Source organism: Glycine max, chromosome 7 (genome assembly GCF_000004515.6).
Source record: "Glycine max cultivar Williams 82 chromosome 7, Glycine_max_v4.0, whole genome shotgun sequence".
NCBI classification, from domain to species: Eukaryota; Viridiplantae; Streptophyta; class Magnoliopsida; order Fabales; family Fabaceae; genus Glycine; species Glycine max.
In genome coordinates, this window is record NC_038243.2 from 18,306,613 (window position 1) to 18,320,167 (window position 13,555).

General features: G+C 34.1%; 1 protein-coding gene across 1 annotated transcript; it reads right to left on the minus strand.

Moving 5' to 3' along the window:
- Positions 1–8,386: 8,386 nt before the first annotated feature.
- On the minus strand, positions 8,387–12,792 carry LOC100781958 (beta-glucosidase 11). Its single transcript, XM_003530242.5, has 13 exons — positions 12,546–12,792; positions 12,303–12,372; positions 12,125–12,180; positions 11,913–11,988; positions 11,659–11,730; positions 11,462–11,549; positions 11,071–11,326; positions 10,778–10,893; positions 10,162–10,382; positions 9,472–9,503; positions 9,288–9,375; positions 9,073–9,163; positions 8,387–8,919 (listed from the first exon to the last, which is right to left on the minus strand). Exons 1-13 carry the CDS (start codon positions 12,675–12,677, stop codon positions 8,664–8,666), a joined length of 1,554 nt encoding a protein of 517 aa, XP_003530290.1. The 5' UTR covers positions 12,678–12,792; the 3' UTR covers positions 8,387–8,663.
- Between the last annotated feature and the right edge of the window lie 763 nt (positions 12,793–13,555).

The window sequence follows — 13,555 nt, forward strand, 5'->3', positions numbered from 1 at the left end:
TGAGGATGTGGAATTTCAAAATGTGTTTGTTTAGCATTTGTCCCTGCAACATTATAGGTAATTGTTGTGCGTGGATCATTTAATTGTTGTGCAACAGACAAGAACATAATAATATTTTTCCTATACCATTCCATGTACGCTAGTGTATGTGTCACTATTCCTTCAACCCATTGCCCAATTAAAACATCATTGTGTTTGTTTTTTAGATGTTAATTCACTCCGCATGATATTCCATCCAGTCAATGTAATGATTGTCTCACATGTCAATTTGGTGAAGTCGATCAAGATTCATGGGATCAACAGGGATATCTTGTTGTAGTCCAAATTGTAGCTTGACCCAGTTTGCTTGATGTCATTCCACAATCGGAAAACAAATAATTGTAGTACATGTAGGCCAAATCTCCATGTCTCTATATGCATGTCTCGGTAGGTGTTCTTCAAATCCTCTATATGGGTCCCAAGAAAACTGAAATATATGCTAACAATGCAACATTAGTAAATGTTAATATGTACATATTGATGGCGCAATTCATGATAGTATTATACCTCATGGATCTCTATATGATCTATACGAGATCTATATCCGACCAAGTCACCATGAGGTGTGGCCCTATATTCTAATCTACCACCACTCCATCTAAAATGTAAAAATACAAAACTAGTATTCATTGTAATGTTATACTATGTGTCATTGAAATTAAAAATTTAGATTTCGCTATATGTAAATAATCTTTTAGCTGTGAATGTATATCATGCAGGTTTTGATGATGCCAAAGTATTACTTAAAGATGATTGTCATCATAAAAAGGAGGAGAATGTGAATGAATATCATGCAGGTTTTGATAATGCCAAAAAGGTTACTTGATGAGCATGGATTGAATCAAGTCAAAAGAAAAAGATCAAGTAAATTTAAAGAATCTCAATTTGATTGCTTTAGTTTTTCCTCAACACCTTTAGTATCAAACACCATTTTATCAAAGGCTAAATCAGTTCAAAAAGATATTTTTGAACTGGTAATTGATTACCAGACTGTGTAATTGATTACCAAAGAGTTTGTGAAGATATTTTTGACTAACGAAACAAAACTGTTTGAATTTTGATCTGTGTAATCGACTACCAGAATCATGTAATCGATTATTAGTGAAGAGATTTAAAAACAAAACCTTTGAAAAGTCATGACTCTTCAGAAATATAACTGTATAATCGATTACTAGAATCTTGTAATCGATTACCAGTGAGAAAATTTCAGAAAAGCTTTTTGAAAAGACACATATCTTTAAACTATTTTGAAAAGACACAATGGGCCTATATATATGTTTGCTGACTTCAAAAAGCAACAGAGAGATTTCAAAAGAGAACTTAATTGTCAAATGCTCTCTAAAAAACTATTGGTCAAACACTTTCAAATCAATTGAGTATTCTTCTAAGATCTTCAATTTGTATTATCATCTCTAAAAGAGAGAAATTCTTCTGTACATTCTAAAAACTTTGTTGTGATCAAGAGATTGTTTATCTCTTGACTTGTGAGAATCCTGAACACAAGGGAGAGGAATCTCAAGGTGTGTTCAGAAGTTGCAAAGAGTTTACAAAGATAGTGGAAAATCTCAAGTGGGTTGCTTGAGGACAGGACATAGACACGAGAAGTGGTCGAATCAGGATAAAACGAGTTTGCAATTCTCTTTTTCCTTATCTCAGTTATCTTATTGCAATTTACTTTGTCTTGCGCAGTTAAAAGAACATTATTAAATTGATTGTTTCTTCTTCTACATTATGAGCCTATCATATATCATTTAAAAGGGGGTTAAAATTTGTTAGTGGGAAAATTTTGAAACTTAATTCACCCCTACTCTTAAGTTATTGAGGCCACTTGTCCAACATTAGTCAGTGGATAAGTTGTTTCGGGTCGTGGGACTCTTGGTGCAATAAAAAACATGCGGTACCAAGCCCATGACTGCAATAGTATGGCTTAACCACCCATAGCTTTACCAACCTCCGATGATGCTCGACATAGTTCTCTAGATAGGTTTGCTAAACAAGCCGAACCCCAACTATAATTTTTTATGTTGTTTAAATCACGTAATAGGTTCAAATAAATTAGATAAACTATATTTCCAGATTTATTAGGAATTAAAACACCGCCAATCATGTACATTATGTAAGCTCTACACCTGCATTGTAGTTGGTGTATTGTTGGTTCTTCAGGCAATGGTGCGCACAAAATGCTTAGCAACCATGTCAACTTTAGTGCAACTCCTTTATGTGCAATTTCGGGAAGGACTTCCCCTGGTAACTCATCGCATAATTCATCTCAATGTAAGAAGCTAGGTCTAACCACAACACGACCATTGACTCTAATGTTGAGATGCAGTGCATCATCTTCGAGTGTGATGGTGCACTCACCCTATGGTAGGTGAAAGATGTGTGTTTCAGGCCTCCATCGTTCAACCAATGTAATGATTAATGCAGGATCAATTCTATACTATTTGATTAGGGCAATATGTTGGAACCCGGTAGACGATAATAATGGTATAATTTTTTGTTCTGGTTCAGGTATTGTCTGCTAATAGGAAGTGATTAAGTCGTTAATCGTAGTACGTGAACAGTGAACGTATTGATGATGCAATAGAGGTTTATGAGCCATAACAACGATGTCAAATGGTAAACCGAGTACAAATGATATAAAATTTGAAGATGGATGATGCAAATATGGTATTGACATGCACCTCCTATCTATTTATCATATAAACTGCGTTGAGATTCCAAAGCACAAATGCACTTTATCTCATTGTAAGGTGTTAGTCGTTATTAACGACTAACTTTTGTATTGAATAGTTACATGAAATTAGCCTCTTTCCTCCAATTTATGGTTCTTTTCTTAAGAATTGTACATATTTTCATGTTTAGTTTGATTTTATATAGTAGATACTCCCATTTTGTGAATTAATGTTGAAATCACTTCAGTTTCAGGCTAAAAGAAGATAAGGTTCAAGTAGCTGATGTCTCACTAAGCGAGGCATATGTGCTTAACAAGTGACATCCGTTGAGCAAGACATGCAACTTGCTTAGCGTGTTAGGAAACCCTAGAAGAGGATCAGTCAGAGATGTGCTCGCCCAGTAAGTCGTTTGCCTCTTCTCGCGCTCAGCGCGCCCAACTCACTAAGCCAAAATTCACTTACTCTAGCTTAGCGAGCCAATCTCGCTAAGCGAGCCTTCAGAATCTGAAATGTCAAGGAACCTTTAAAACACTGAAGTTGGCGGAAACTAAGAGAGGAGTTGAAAAACAGAGCCAAGGGAGAAGCTAGAGCAACAGAAACAAAGCCACCAAGAAAGTCTAGGTTAGAGGAGTGAGATTAGGGTTTTAGAGGTTGAAAGAGACATCCTCAACCATCCTTAGCCATTTTCTTTCCTCAAAATATATCCTTGTATTGAAAGTTCATTACTTGTAATAGAAGGCTAAACCTCTTGGTTGAGGAGTTCTGCTGAACCTTTGATGTAAAATTCTCTAACTATCTATTTAATGTTGTTTTTATGTGTTCATTGCTTCTATCTATGATTATTTTTGCATGCTTGTGGCTTGATCACCCATTTGCATGTATAGTTAGGATTTTTAGTACTGGGAAGTGCTTTAAAGCCTTAGAACTTGATAGAGCAAGCTAGAAAACTGTATGTCTAGGAATGGAGTGCAGCGATCTAGTCCATATTATGTTGTAAACTTAATGCAACTCTTTTAGGTTAAGTTTGTTGAGGGATCAAGGACGAGGTTTAAAGAGAGTTAGGCCCATTCACTCGAGGGATCTTGGTTTGGATAATTTCTCAACATAAGAACACTAGGATAACATTAAATAGAGAAAAATCTTTAACCACATCAAGGTAGATTCAGTAGAACAACCCAACGCTTTCTCTCTTGACTGTTTTTACTTCTTAAATCGTAGATACTTAGTTTATAGTTAACTAGATTTTCATACAAAAATTCCAACTTGATATTTACTTTGCTTTTGATGGTGTACAAATGTGTGCTCACTGAACATACGTTTTCTGAGTGAAACAAGTTCCCTGTAGATACGATACTCGGTTCTTACCGTTTTATATTACTTGTACGACTCAGTGCACTTGCCGATTAGCATCGCGGCAAGCGCGAACATAAGGCCTTGAGATTTCAAAGCACATTTATAATTTGTCTAATTGTAAGGCCTCGATATTCGAAAGCACGTTAACACGATTGTGCTAGTGTCACACATCGAGATTGTAATTCACGTGAACCATGGACCCGTGATTGATTGTATATATAAATGTACCATATCACCAAAGATTTTGCACAGCTGCATCAAATCAAATTGTGACAGTAAACAGAGAGAGCAAGCAATGAGGTCAGAGCCAATTTGTGCGTATGTTTATATCAATGGTGACAAGACAAAATCGTTACTGTTGAATCAATGGAGCAGAAGTTGAACAATTCCCTGAAATTAGAATGAATAATTTAACATATTTTGTTGTTGTATTACGTTTACATTTTTCTCAGTCTTTACTATGTATTTGTAGTTGTTTCGTGCTTTGAAATTGTTTTTTTTTCAATTTACTTCTATAATGATAGCCTACGCATGCATGATTTCAGAGATGCAGAACAGTGTTGTACCTAACCCTGACATGCACCGAGAACCCCATTAATGTGTGGTGTTGCACATTGTTCACTCACATGCATACGCTTACCACATTAACGTGGTTCTCAACAATTTGCATGGGCTCGACATTACATTTTATCTCATTGTAAGGTGTTAAGATTCCAAAGCACATTTTTAATTTGACTCATTCTAATCCCTCAAGATTCGAAAGCACGTTAACTAAAATATGCTAGTGTCACGCATCGAGATTCTAATTCATGTGAATCATGGACCCCTCATTGATTGTACATATAAATGCACCATATCACCAAAGACTTTGCATATTTGCGTCAAATTAAATTGTGAGAGCAAACAGAGAGACCAAGCAAAATGAGGTCAGAGTCAATTTGTGCGTACGTTTATATCAATGGTGAAATCATTCAAAGTTCAAGTGCAAATGCAGTTTTCAGAGGTGACAAGACAAAATCGTTACTCTTGAATCCAACAATGATGTTGTCAAACATAATCATCGCAATACAGTCATCAATTACAGATAATGATGTTACACCTATAATTACTGCACTTTGGTATCGTTGTTATATATATGAATTCAATGGTCAAGTTCAATATAGGACAATTCAAATTATTGATGAAAAAGGTGTTTTGTGCATGTTTCATACATTTACGAATATGGAAAGTGTAATATGTATGGAACTTAAAGTTGATGTTCATAATTCATTATCACCTACTCAAGTTAATGACCTAAGTTGGGCCGACATGGAGCAGAAGTTGGACAATTCCCTGAAATTAGAATGAATAATTTAACATATTTTGTTGTTGTATTGCATTTAAGTTTTTCTCAGTCTTTATTATGTAGTTGTAGTTGTTGCATGCTTTGAAGTTTTTATTTTCAATGTACTTCAGTAATAATAGCCTACACATGCATGATTTTAGAGTTGTGGAGCAATGTCGTACCTAACCCTCACATGCACCGACAACCCCATTAATGTGTAGTGTTGCACACTGTTCACTCACATGCGTACGTTTAACCCATTAGCGTGATTCTCAACAATCCACGTTAGATTTCAACACAACTACTCGACAATGACGATCTCAAAGGTGCGATGGAAACAATTCTCCAGAATCCATAATTGAATTCTGCCAAATTCTATGTTTTTACTTACCTTATTCCTTAACCACAGCCATCGTCTCCACAATCGTCATGTCCACATATATGCGAGGGGTAGAGGGCGTCACACATCACACTTGTCTCGCGCCAATGCTCAGAAAAGATCATCGGCAACTCGACAAACACATCATAGCACAGATCATCCAACCAATTGTCAAACAAATTCAACTGTCTCCATCAAGACATTGATTGCAGATATCAAAATGTTCATGAATTATACCCCATCTTACAAAAAGACATGATTAGCAAAGCAAAGAGCGTTGGAGATGATTCATGGAAACTAGGAAATGGAAACTGTTGGGAAGAATCATATGCCAAGCTGCCAAAACTTTTGGGAGCTTTGCAATCTTGTGTTCCTGGGAGTCGCTGCTCAAACAGAATCCGTGTTTAAGGGAGGAGAAATCGTACCGGGCAAAATAATACTTAAACATGTCTCTTGGTCATTTGGCCCATGCATTAAGGGGTTTGCAATGTGCAAACCCATAATACAAGTAGATGATACATGGCTTTACGGGAAGTATAATGACACACTATTGACAGCTACAACATAAGATGAAGCTAATCATATCTTCCCGATTGCATGCCATTGTAGAAGGGGAGACAACTTCAGCTTGGGATTTTTTTCTAAAGAATTTGAGAAGACATGTTGCTCTGCAAATTAACATTTCTCCTCTCATTTCAGATAGACACCCCTCAATTGCCTACAACAACCCGAGTAACTTATGAGTTTAGGACATATCCCATTTCTTCTGCCTGCGCCACATTACACAAAATTTTCTTTGCGATAACTCAAACTTCAAACATTTAAAGAAACCACTCATGCTGGCGGGTGAGAATCTATTTTATTTCTTCGTTAAACTTTACTTTCAATCAAATTTCATAACATAATAGATTGATTGAATATTTACAGGTTACGCATACACGGAGAAGAAGATGCACTGGCGACATCTTGGGGATATCTGTGCGAATAAGCCAAGTGCAGCTGAATGACTTGATCAATTACCCAAACAAAATTGGTTACAATGCTTCGATGAGGGGCAACGTTGGGGACATATGACTACAAATTTGTATGAGTCTGTTAATTACATGTTCAAAAACACAAGACATTTGCCGGAGTCATCGTTGGTTGAGGAGACGTGCTTCAAGACCGCATAACTCTTTGCTATTAGAGGCCGACAAACTCAGGCGATGATCAACTCCGGTTCACAATATTCTGAAGTCGTCTCTGAGGCAATAAATAATTGTCAACATGAATCAAATACACGCATTGTAAATGAATTCGACAAACACAACCACACATTTATTGTAACAAAGACTCAATCCCCACTTCAAACACCAGACCACCTGGAAAGTTTAGAGTAATGTTACAATCCCAAAAGTATGATTGTGGTGAATATCAGGCTAAACAATTATCGTGTTCTCACGTCTGATTGACTGTAAATTTGTCAATATTGATCCCATGAACTATGTGTTGTTGTTATTCACTTTACAACATATTTACACGTCTTTGACAACTACTTTGATTTACTGTCACACGAATGAATGTGATAAGAATATGAAGGAGATTAGTGGGTCCTGATCCAAGGAGAAAGATGATCGTAAAAGGTCGTCCGATTTCAACTCGTATTCTTACTGAGATGGACGAAACGAAAATGAATAGAAAAAAATGCGAAATTTGCTGACAACATGGTCATAACAGAAATAATTATTTCAACATGTCTTCATCTCAAGTTTTTCCTTAACCAAATATGATTATTTAAGTATTTTATTGATAATGTAGTATAATGTTCTTCTATAAATACATTGTTAAACAAAAAGTATTATCATTTAAAAAAAATCTAATGACATAAACAAGCAAATTATATTTAGCAAAATAATAATATTAAGAGTTTTAATTTTTTTTTACTAAAGCAAATATATAATTAGACAAAATTCAAATTTTAAAAAAAAAATGTTCACCTAAAAAATGTCTTATATAAATTAAATAATATAAGAAAAATAATTATATTTAATAATATCATTTTCTTATTAAAAAAATATTTTAATAAAAAATATTTATAATATTTATATTATTTTAATAATTTAAATTAAAAAATAAAAATCAATGTATGGAAGTCGGGGTGGCCAACCCTGACTTCCTTAGATTTGCATCCTTAGATTTGCATTAAAGTGGTGCAGTTTGAAATTTTTTTGAAAAGGTTGTGTATTTTAGGAAAATATCATATAGATATGAAAAAAAACCAGTGCCTGCTTGTTTTGTAGGGTTGTTTTTCTTTTATCATTCAGAAAAATATCGAGAAGGTTGCGTAATTTTTATTTTTAAATATAATTTTAAAAATAAAAACGCATTTACTAAAAGTAAAGCTGAAAACTATTTTTAAAACAGTAAACAAACGCACCCTAATTAATATTTTAATTTAATTTAAGAATGATCAAGCAATTATCACCAATCATTCAATGATAATAAAAATAATTTGGTGATTATAGATTATTTTTTCCATCTTAAATTGGTAGCAAATATGTTAAATAAGAATACAAAGATGGTGTTCTTTATTATCATCATCTGTATGGGACTGATGGTACTACTTGTACCTTTTGCTATAGTAATAGATATATTTTTTTGCTGATTAAATAAAAAAGAAAAAAGTATGAGACCCTTGAGTTCAAGTGCCATGATGTCTGATTTTCAATCATGAAATACTCGACAAGAATGTTTTCTATAGTAGGACAGGAAGTTACATTGATCAAAATCTAAATGTTTCATATGATTCGACATCATGAACCAATGTCCTTTTATTCATTCGCGTGGTAGCACAAAGTTGCAAATTATTGGTCCCCTTATCCTAGTCCTGAATTTTTAACTTGTCCTGATTACTTTATGTGGCATTGTGCAGTGAGAGATTGTGTGAAAGCAAAGTTGCATTCTTCTCAATTTCCTTGGTGATCTTTGGGTCCATAGGCTTCCTTTTCAGAAAATTTGAGTACCATTCAGCAGAGAGCTTAGGTATCCTCCTTAAGCTTGGATCATTCATATCTACGTAATATAAGCCATAACTTGATTCATATCCAAGCAGTAACTCAAATGCATCCAAGAAGGACCATACAAAGTACCCTTTTACATTTAATCCACTCCTGTCAATGTGTCAAAAATAAAGGAAAAGAGTAAACAAAAACCAGCTTTCATGAAACAATTGACAATTATTTTAAATAAAGTGGAGGTGCTATGTTGACATTGTACACCCTTTTAACTTTCCCACTTGAAAATGAAAATCAAAGTAGAATTACCTAAGTGCATCAACCAAACTTCCTATGTATTCATGCAAGTAATTCACCCTCGGCCAGTCATCTAATGATGAATTATGAGGTGTTTGTTGGCCTGCAAAGCATCAAAGAGTTATCATACAACTAGATAAAAGGACAGCTGAGTATGTTTAAAGAGAGGAAAATGGAACTTTTGAATGATGATTTCAATCATGTCATGAATAGGAAAATCGCCATACCATTTTCGTGTATGTAAATTGGAATATTGCCATAAGTGTTCTTTAGTGACTCTAACAGCCCAAGGAAAATCTTGGTAGTAATTGGAACCTAAACCAACGAGCTGGTTAGTGGAAAGTATTGAAGATCCATCCTTAAATAAAGAAATACATAGAGAGGAATAGCACCATGTTCCTGCTATTTTACCTCATATGTAGAAGTATCATTTGGAACAAATCCTACAGCCAGAAAGAACATTAATTAGCTGTTTCAGTTCCACAAAATTAGAGAAACGTGGATGACACCACAGGCACAGACTGATTTTACCTACTGGAGTTTACTAACTAAATAAGTCTTAAGCAATGAAAGGACCAAATATTAAATATTATATAGAATTTGTTAAAGTTTGATGACATGGATTATGGTACTTTAGAGGAAAACTTGAACTGATAGGGTAAGAAAAGAAAATGAATTTGTCACTCAGATTTATATATTAGTGATATTTATGTTTCTGAGATACAAGATTGCATACAGAAGAAATTCCATCAGGGAGTATCAACGTTTGCACGGGCAAGAGACATTGACTTAGAATTAGATTTGCTGTCCCAAAGAATTAGAGAATTTAACAAAAATACCCATATATTCTACGATCAATGGGAAACAAAATCAGAAATATTGAAACACGATCCCTTTAATGGCATAGTTGTTGCAAAAATAAAATAATATGTAAATAGTTCCAATTCCATGCCAAAGAAGAAGTATCTTGATTCATGAAGCTAAGGATAAGACCTCACACAATAAAGAAACATTTATAAATAAGTAACTTGTTGAGCCCTGATATAGAATTGGCATTGGTTATGCAATATGAATAAGCCAGGGAAACAACTTATGACATACTTTCAATTTCCACCGATAGATCTGCAATGTAATCTCTATCCTCCTTCTGCAGGCTGCCAGGACTGTTTTTAACATAAAATGAGTAGTAAAAGTTTATTCCAATGAAGTCGATTGAGCCCCTGACCAGATTTGATTCCTTTTGAGTAAAAGAAGGAAGCCTTGAGCCAGCATTCTTTTTCATTATATCAGGGTAATCTCCAAATGTGAAGGGATTCATAAACCTGCACTAACAAATCATAGCCTAGCTAGTGTAGAAACTAATGTATAATTGAAACTTGATAGCTATACGAAAATACATTACCAAAACATTCAGATATAAAATCATTCAGGGTATTCATAAATGGTATAAAAACATGAAGAAGTCCTAGAATTTAATCATTGTAAACACATTCTTTATAATTTAACTTAATTGCAAGGTAAAGTGGTGTGTAGATTGTCATGCTTTAATCTTAAAGGACTCTAATATGGAGGGACATGTCAGAGATATAAAAATCTTGTTTCATCACTTGACAGTTTATTTATTTATTGAAGATTTGGTCCTTTGCGATCCCAAGATGCAAATTTGTTACTGTCAACAGGCATTAGAAAGAGACACCATGCCTAGATTGTTACTTACCACCCGATAAAGAAGTCTTGGACCCTTTGAGTAGCCCTTACATCTTCAATAGAATTTGTTCGAGGAAGAACACCAAAAGGAAGGAGATTAAACCCAATTAAGCCATGTTGCATGACCTGCATCCAAAAAGAGATTGTTTTCTGAACAAATTCAATGATGATTATCACCATTTCAGAATGACATCATCTTGGTGATCACCATCAATGTCATCCTTCCTTACTATGGTTCAAAATGCGAAAATCAGGCCTAATGAATGACATAATAGAGTGGTGCATTTGTTAGATAATTTATACCTGATATTTCTTCCTATACAACCTAACAGCTGAAGCATGTGCTAACAACATATGATGGGCTACCAAATATGGCTCAGTTGTGGAATTTCCTCTCGAGCAGTTAAATATAGGGGAAGGAGAACACCGCTGAGGTGGTAACATTCCAACATCATAGCCAAAAACTGCGTAAACATTGGCCTCATTCACCGTAGTCCAATACCTAACTCTGTCACCAAATTCTCTAAAACACACATCCGCATATGTTGTGAAGTCTTTCCTATAAAGCATTCATGATAAAATATGTTAACCGCAATAAAATCTTTTCACAATTTTGTGCAGGGTACATTTCTGATCATCTCCTATCTAGGACAAGATGTCAACAGAATTAAAGACTAGAAGCTTGGGAACATACACAATTCTTGGACTAACCCATCCTCCATATTCATCCTCAAGTGTTTGTGGTAGGTCCCAATGGTGTAATGTAACATGTGCTTCAATCCCTACAAGATGTGGAATCATCAACAAAAATATGTATACATCAGATAACTTGGAAGAACCTCTCTTAGGGTTAATCAAACTTTTAAAGAAAAATCTAGTCTTCATAAGAACCATGGCTTATCAGTTCATTAATAAGGTTGTTGTAATACTGAAGCCCCTTGGGATTCACTTGCCCTCTTCCATCTGGTAATACATGATAACAAGATGGTCAGAACAGTATGAAAATAACAGCTTGATATAGGCAACTATATTCAGTTGGAGTCCAAGATTCATTGCGAATAAATCAAACCAAGTGTGTGTGTCCAATACAAGTTACTTTTGACATTAATTTAAGAATCTCCATGACAGCAGTTTGATGATCTCACCTGGAATAACCCTTGACCATGATATGGAAAATCTATAGGCCTCTAAGCCCATGTCAGCCATGAGCTGGACATCTTCCTGCAGGAAACCAAGGTCTGATATTTGCTCGGAATAAACATGAATTTAAAGCCAGTGGTGTATATGTAAGATGCATCTTGTGTGCATGCATGTATCTATACCACAATTTCTTTTGGTTCTCTATAGGGTCACTGACCTTATATTTGTGATATTGATCACAAGCAACATCTCCATTACCAGCATACATATTCCCTGAAAACAGATTTTGGCATTCAATTTCTTTGGACAAAATAGTAACATTAAACCTTTAAAAAAAAGAATTGAAGTGAAGAAACGAAGCATATTATATATGAGTACTGAGTAGAGGGTACAACCATTTCCAGCTTGGGAGAAGGTGTCCCATATGCTTGGCTTCCTTCCATCTTCATTTGCTGCACCTTCAACCTTTCACATCACCCCAATTACAAATTTATAAAACATAGGTTCAGTTCAATACATATTCAGCAACAGAATCAAAAGACTAGGACATTGAACAGGATTATACTAGTGAAAAGGAAGAAATTACAAGAACATATATAATAGTAGACATTGAGAAATTGAGAAAGAGAGAAATGAACCTGGTAAGCTGAAGTTGATGCACCAAACACAAAACCAGGAGGAAAATCATCTCTGCTCAAACCATGAGCACCAGGGTACACTATCAGCAATACTAATTCTATGACTGCGAAAACCTTCAACATTGAACACATACTCTATGCTTTTCTTTGTTTCTGCAGTCTTGTGTTTTAATTTCGGCCAGTCAAACACACATGTTAATGTTACTGTTTTCCTAGAATTCAACGTTTATGCTTTTGATTTTTGTGGAATGCAGGAATGGTATATATGCTACTTTGTTTGTTTTTACTGTGGAGAAAGACATAGATGTCAACATTATAGCACTTTCGGAACTTACCAAACGTATCAAGCATGACATATTTGACAAGTATACATGGTGCTGCCTTGTGTGGGTTGAAAGGTGATAAAAAGTGTAATTAATTAGTTAATCAAATCAAATGTGTCTATATATAACTGTGAAGTCATCCTGCTAATAATACTAATGGTGTTATTTGTAAATTCCTAGACACATTTTGTTTCCTCTCCGTGGAAATGTTTGTACTATATATATATATATATATATATATATTATTGTTTTTATAAGATTTAATCTTGCATTAATTAATTTTAGAATCGAAATATCTCTCAAAGAAAAACAAATGTATTGACAAACAATAAAAGAGAAAATTATTAATGATAATTATAATTTTGAAAAAAATTATAAATTAAAGATAAATTTATTATTGTCAACTAAATTAATAACTTTTCTTAATCATAATGAATTATATAATAGAGTCTTATATATAAATATGGAGGAAGAATTTATTAATTGTTTTTGTATGCTTATTTTTCTATTTAATCTTCAATTAATTAATACACGTGTATTTATTGTAAAGTAGAAATGAAAAATAATAAAATAGAAAATCTCTTAATTATTTTATTAGGATTAAAAAATTTATTGTTTTTCTTTATTTCTACATAAAAATCTGAAAAGGGAGATAAAAAATCAAGGATTACTTACATTTCTAAGTTA

Coding starts and splice junctions, on each gene's coding strand:
- LOC100781958 (XM_003530242.5), bottom strand. CDS start 12,677: ATGTGTTCAATGTTGAAGGTTTTCGCAGTCATAGAATTAGTATTGCTG. Junction 11,731..11,912: donor ATGGTCAAGGGTTATTCCAG/GTGAGATCATCA, acceptor ATGTATTACCAG/ATGGAAGAGGGCAAGTGAAT. Junction 9,164..9,287: donor AATTTACATACACGAAAATG/GTATGGCGATTT, acceptor GATGCTTTGCAG/GCCAACAAACACCTCATAAT.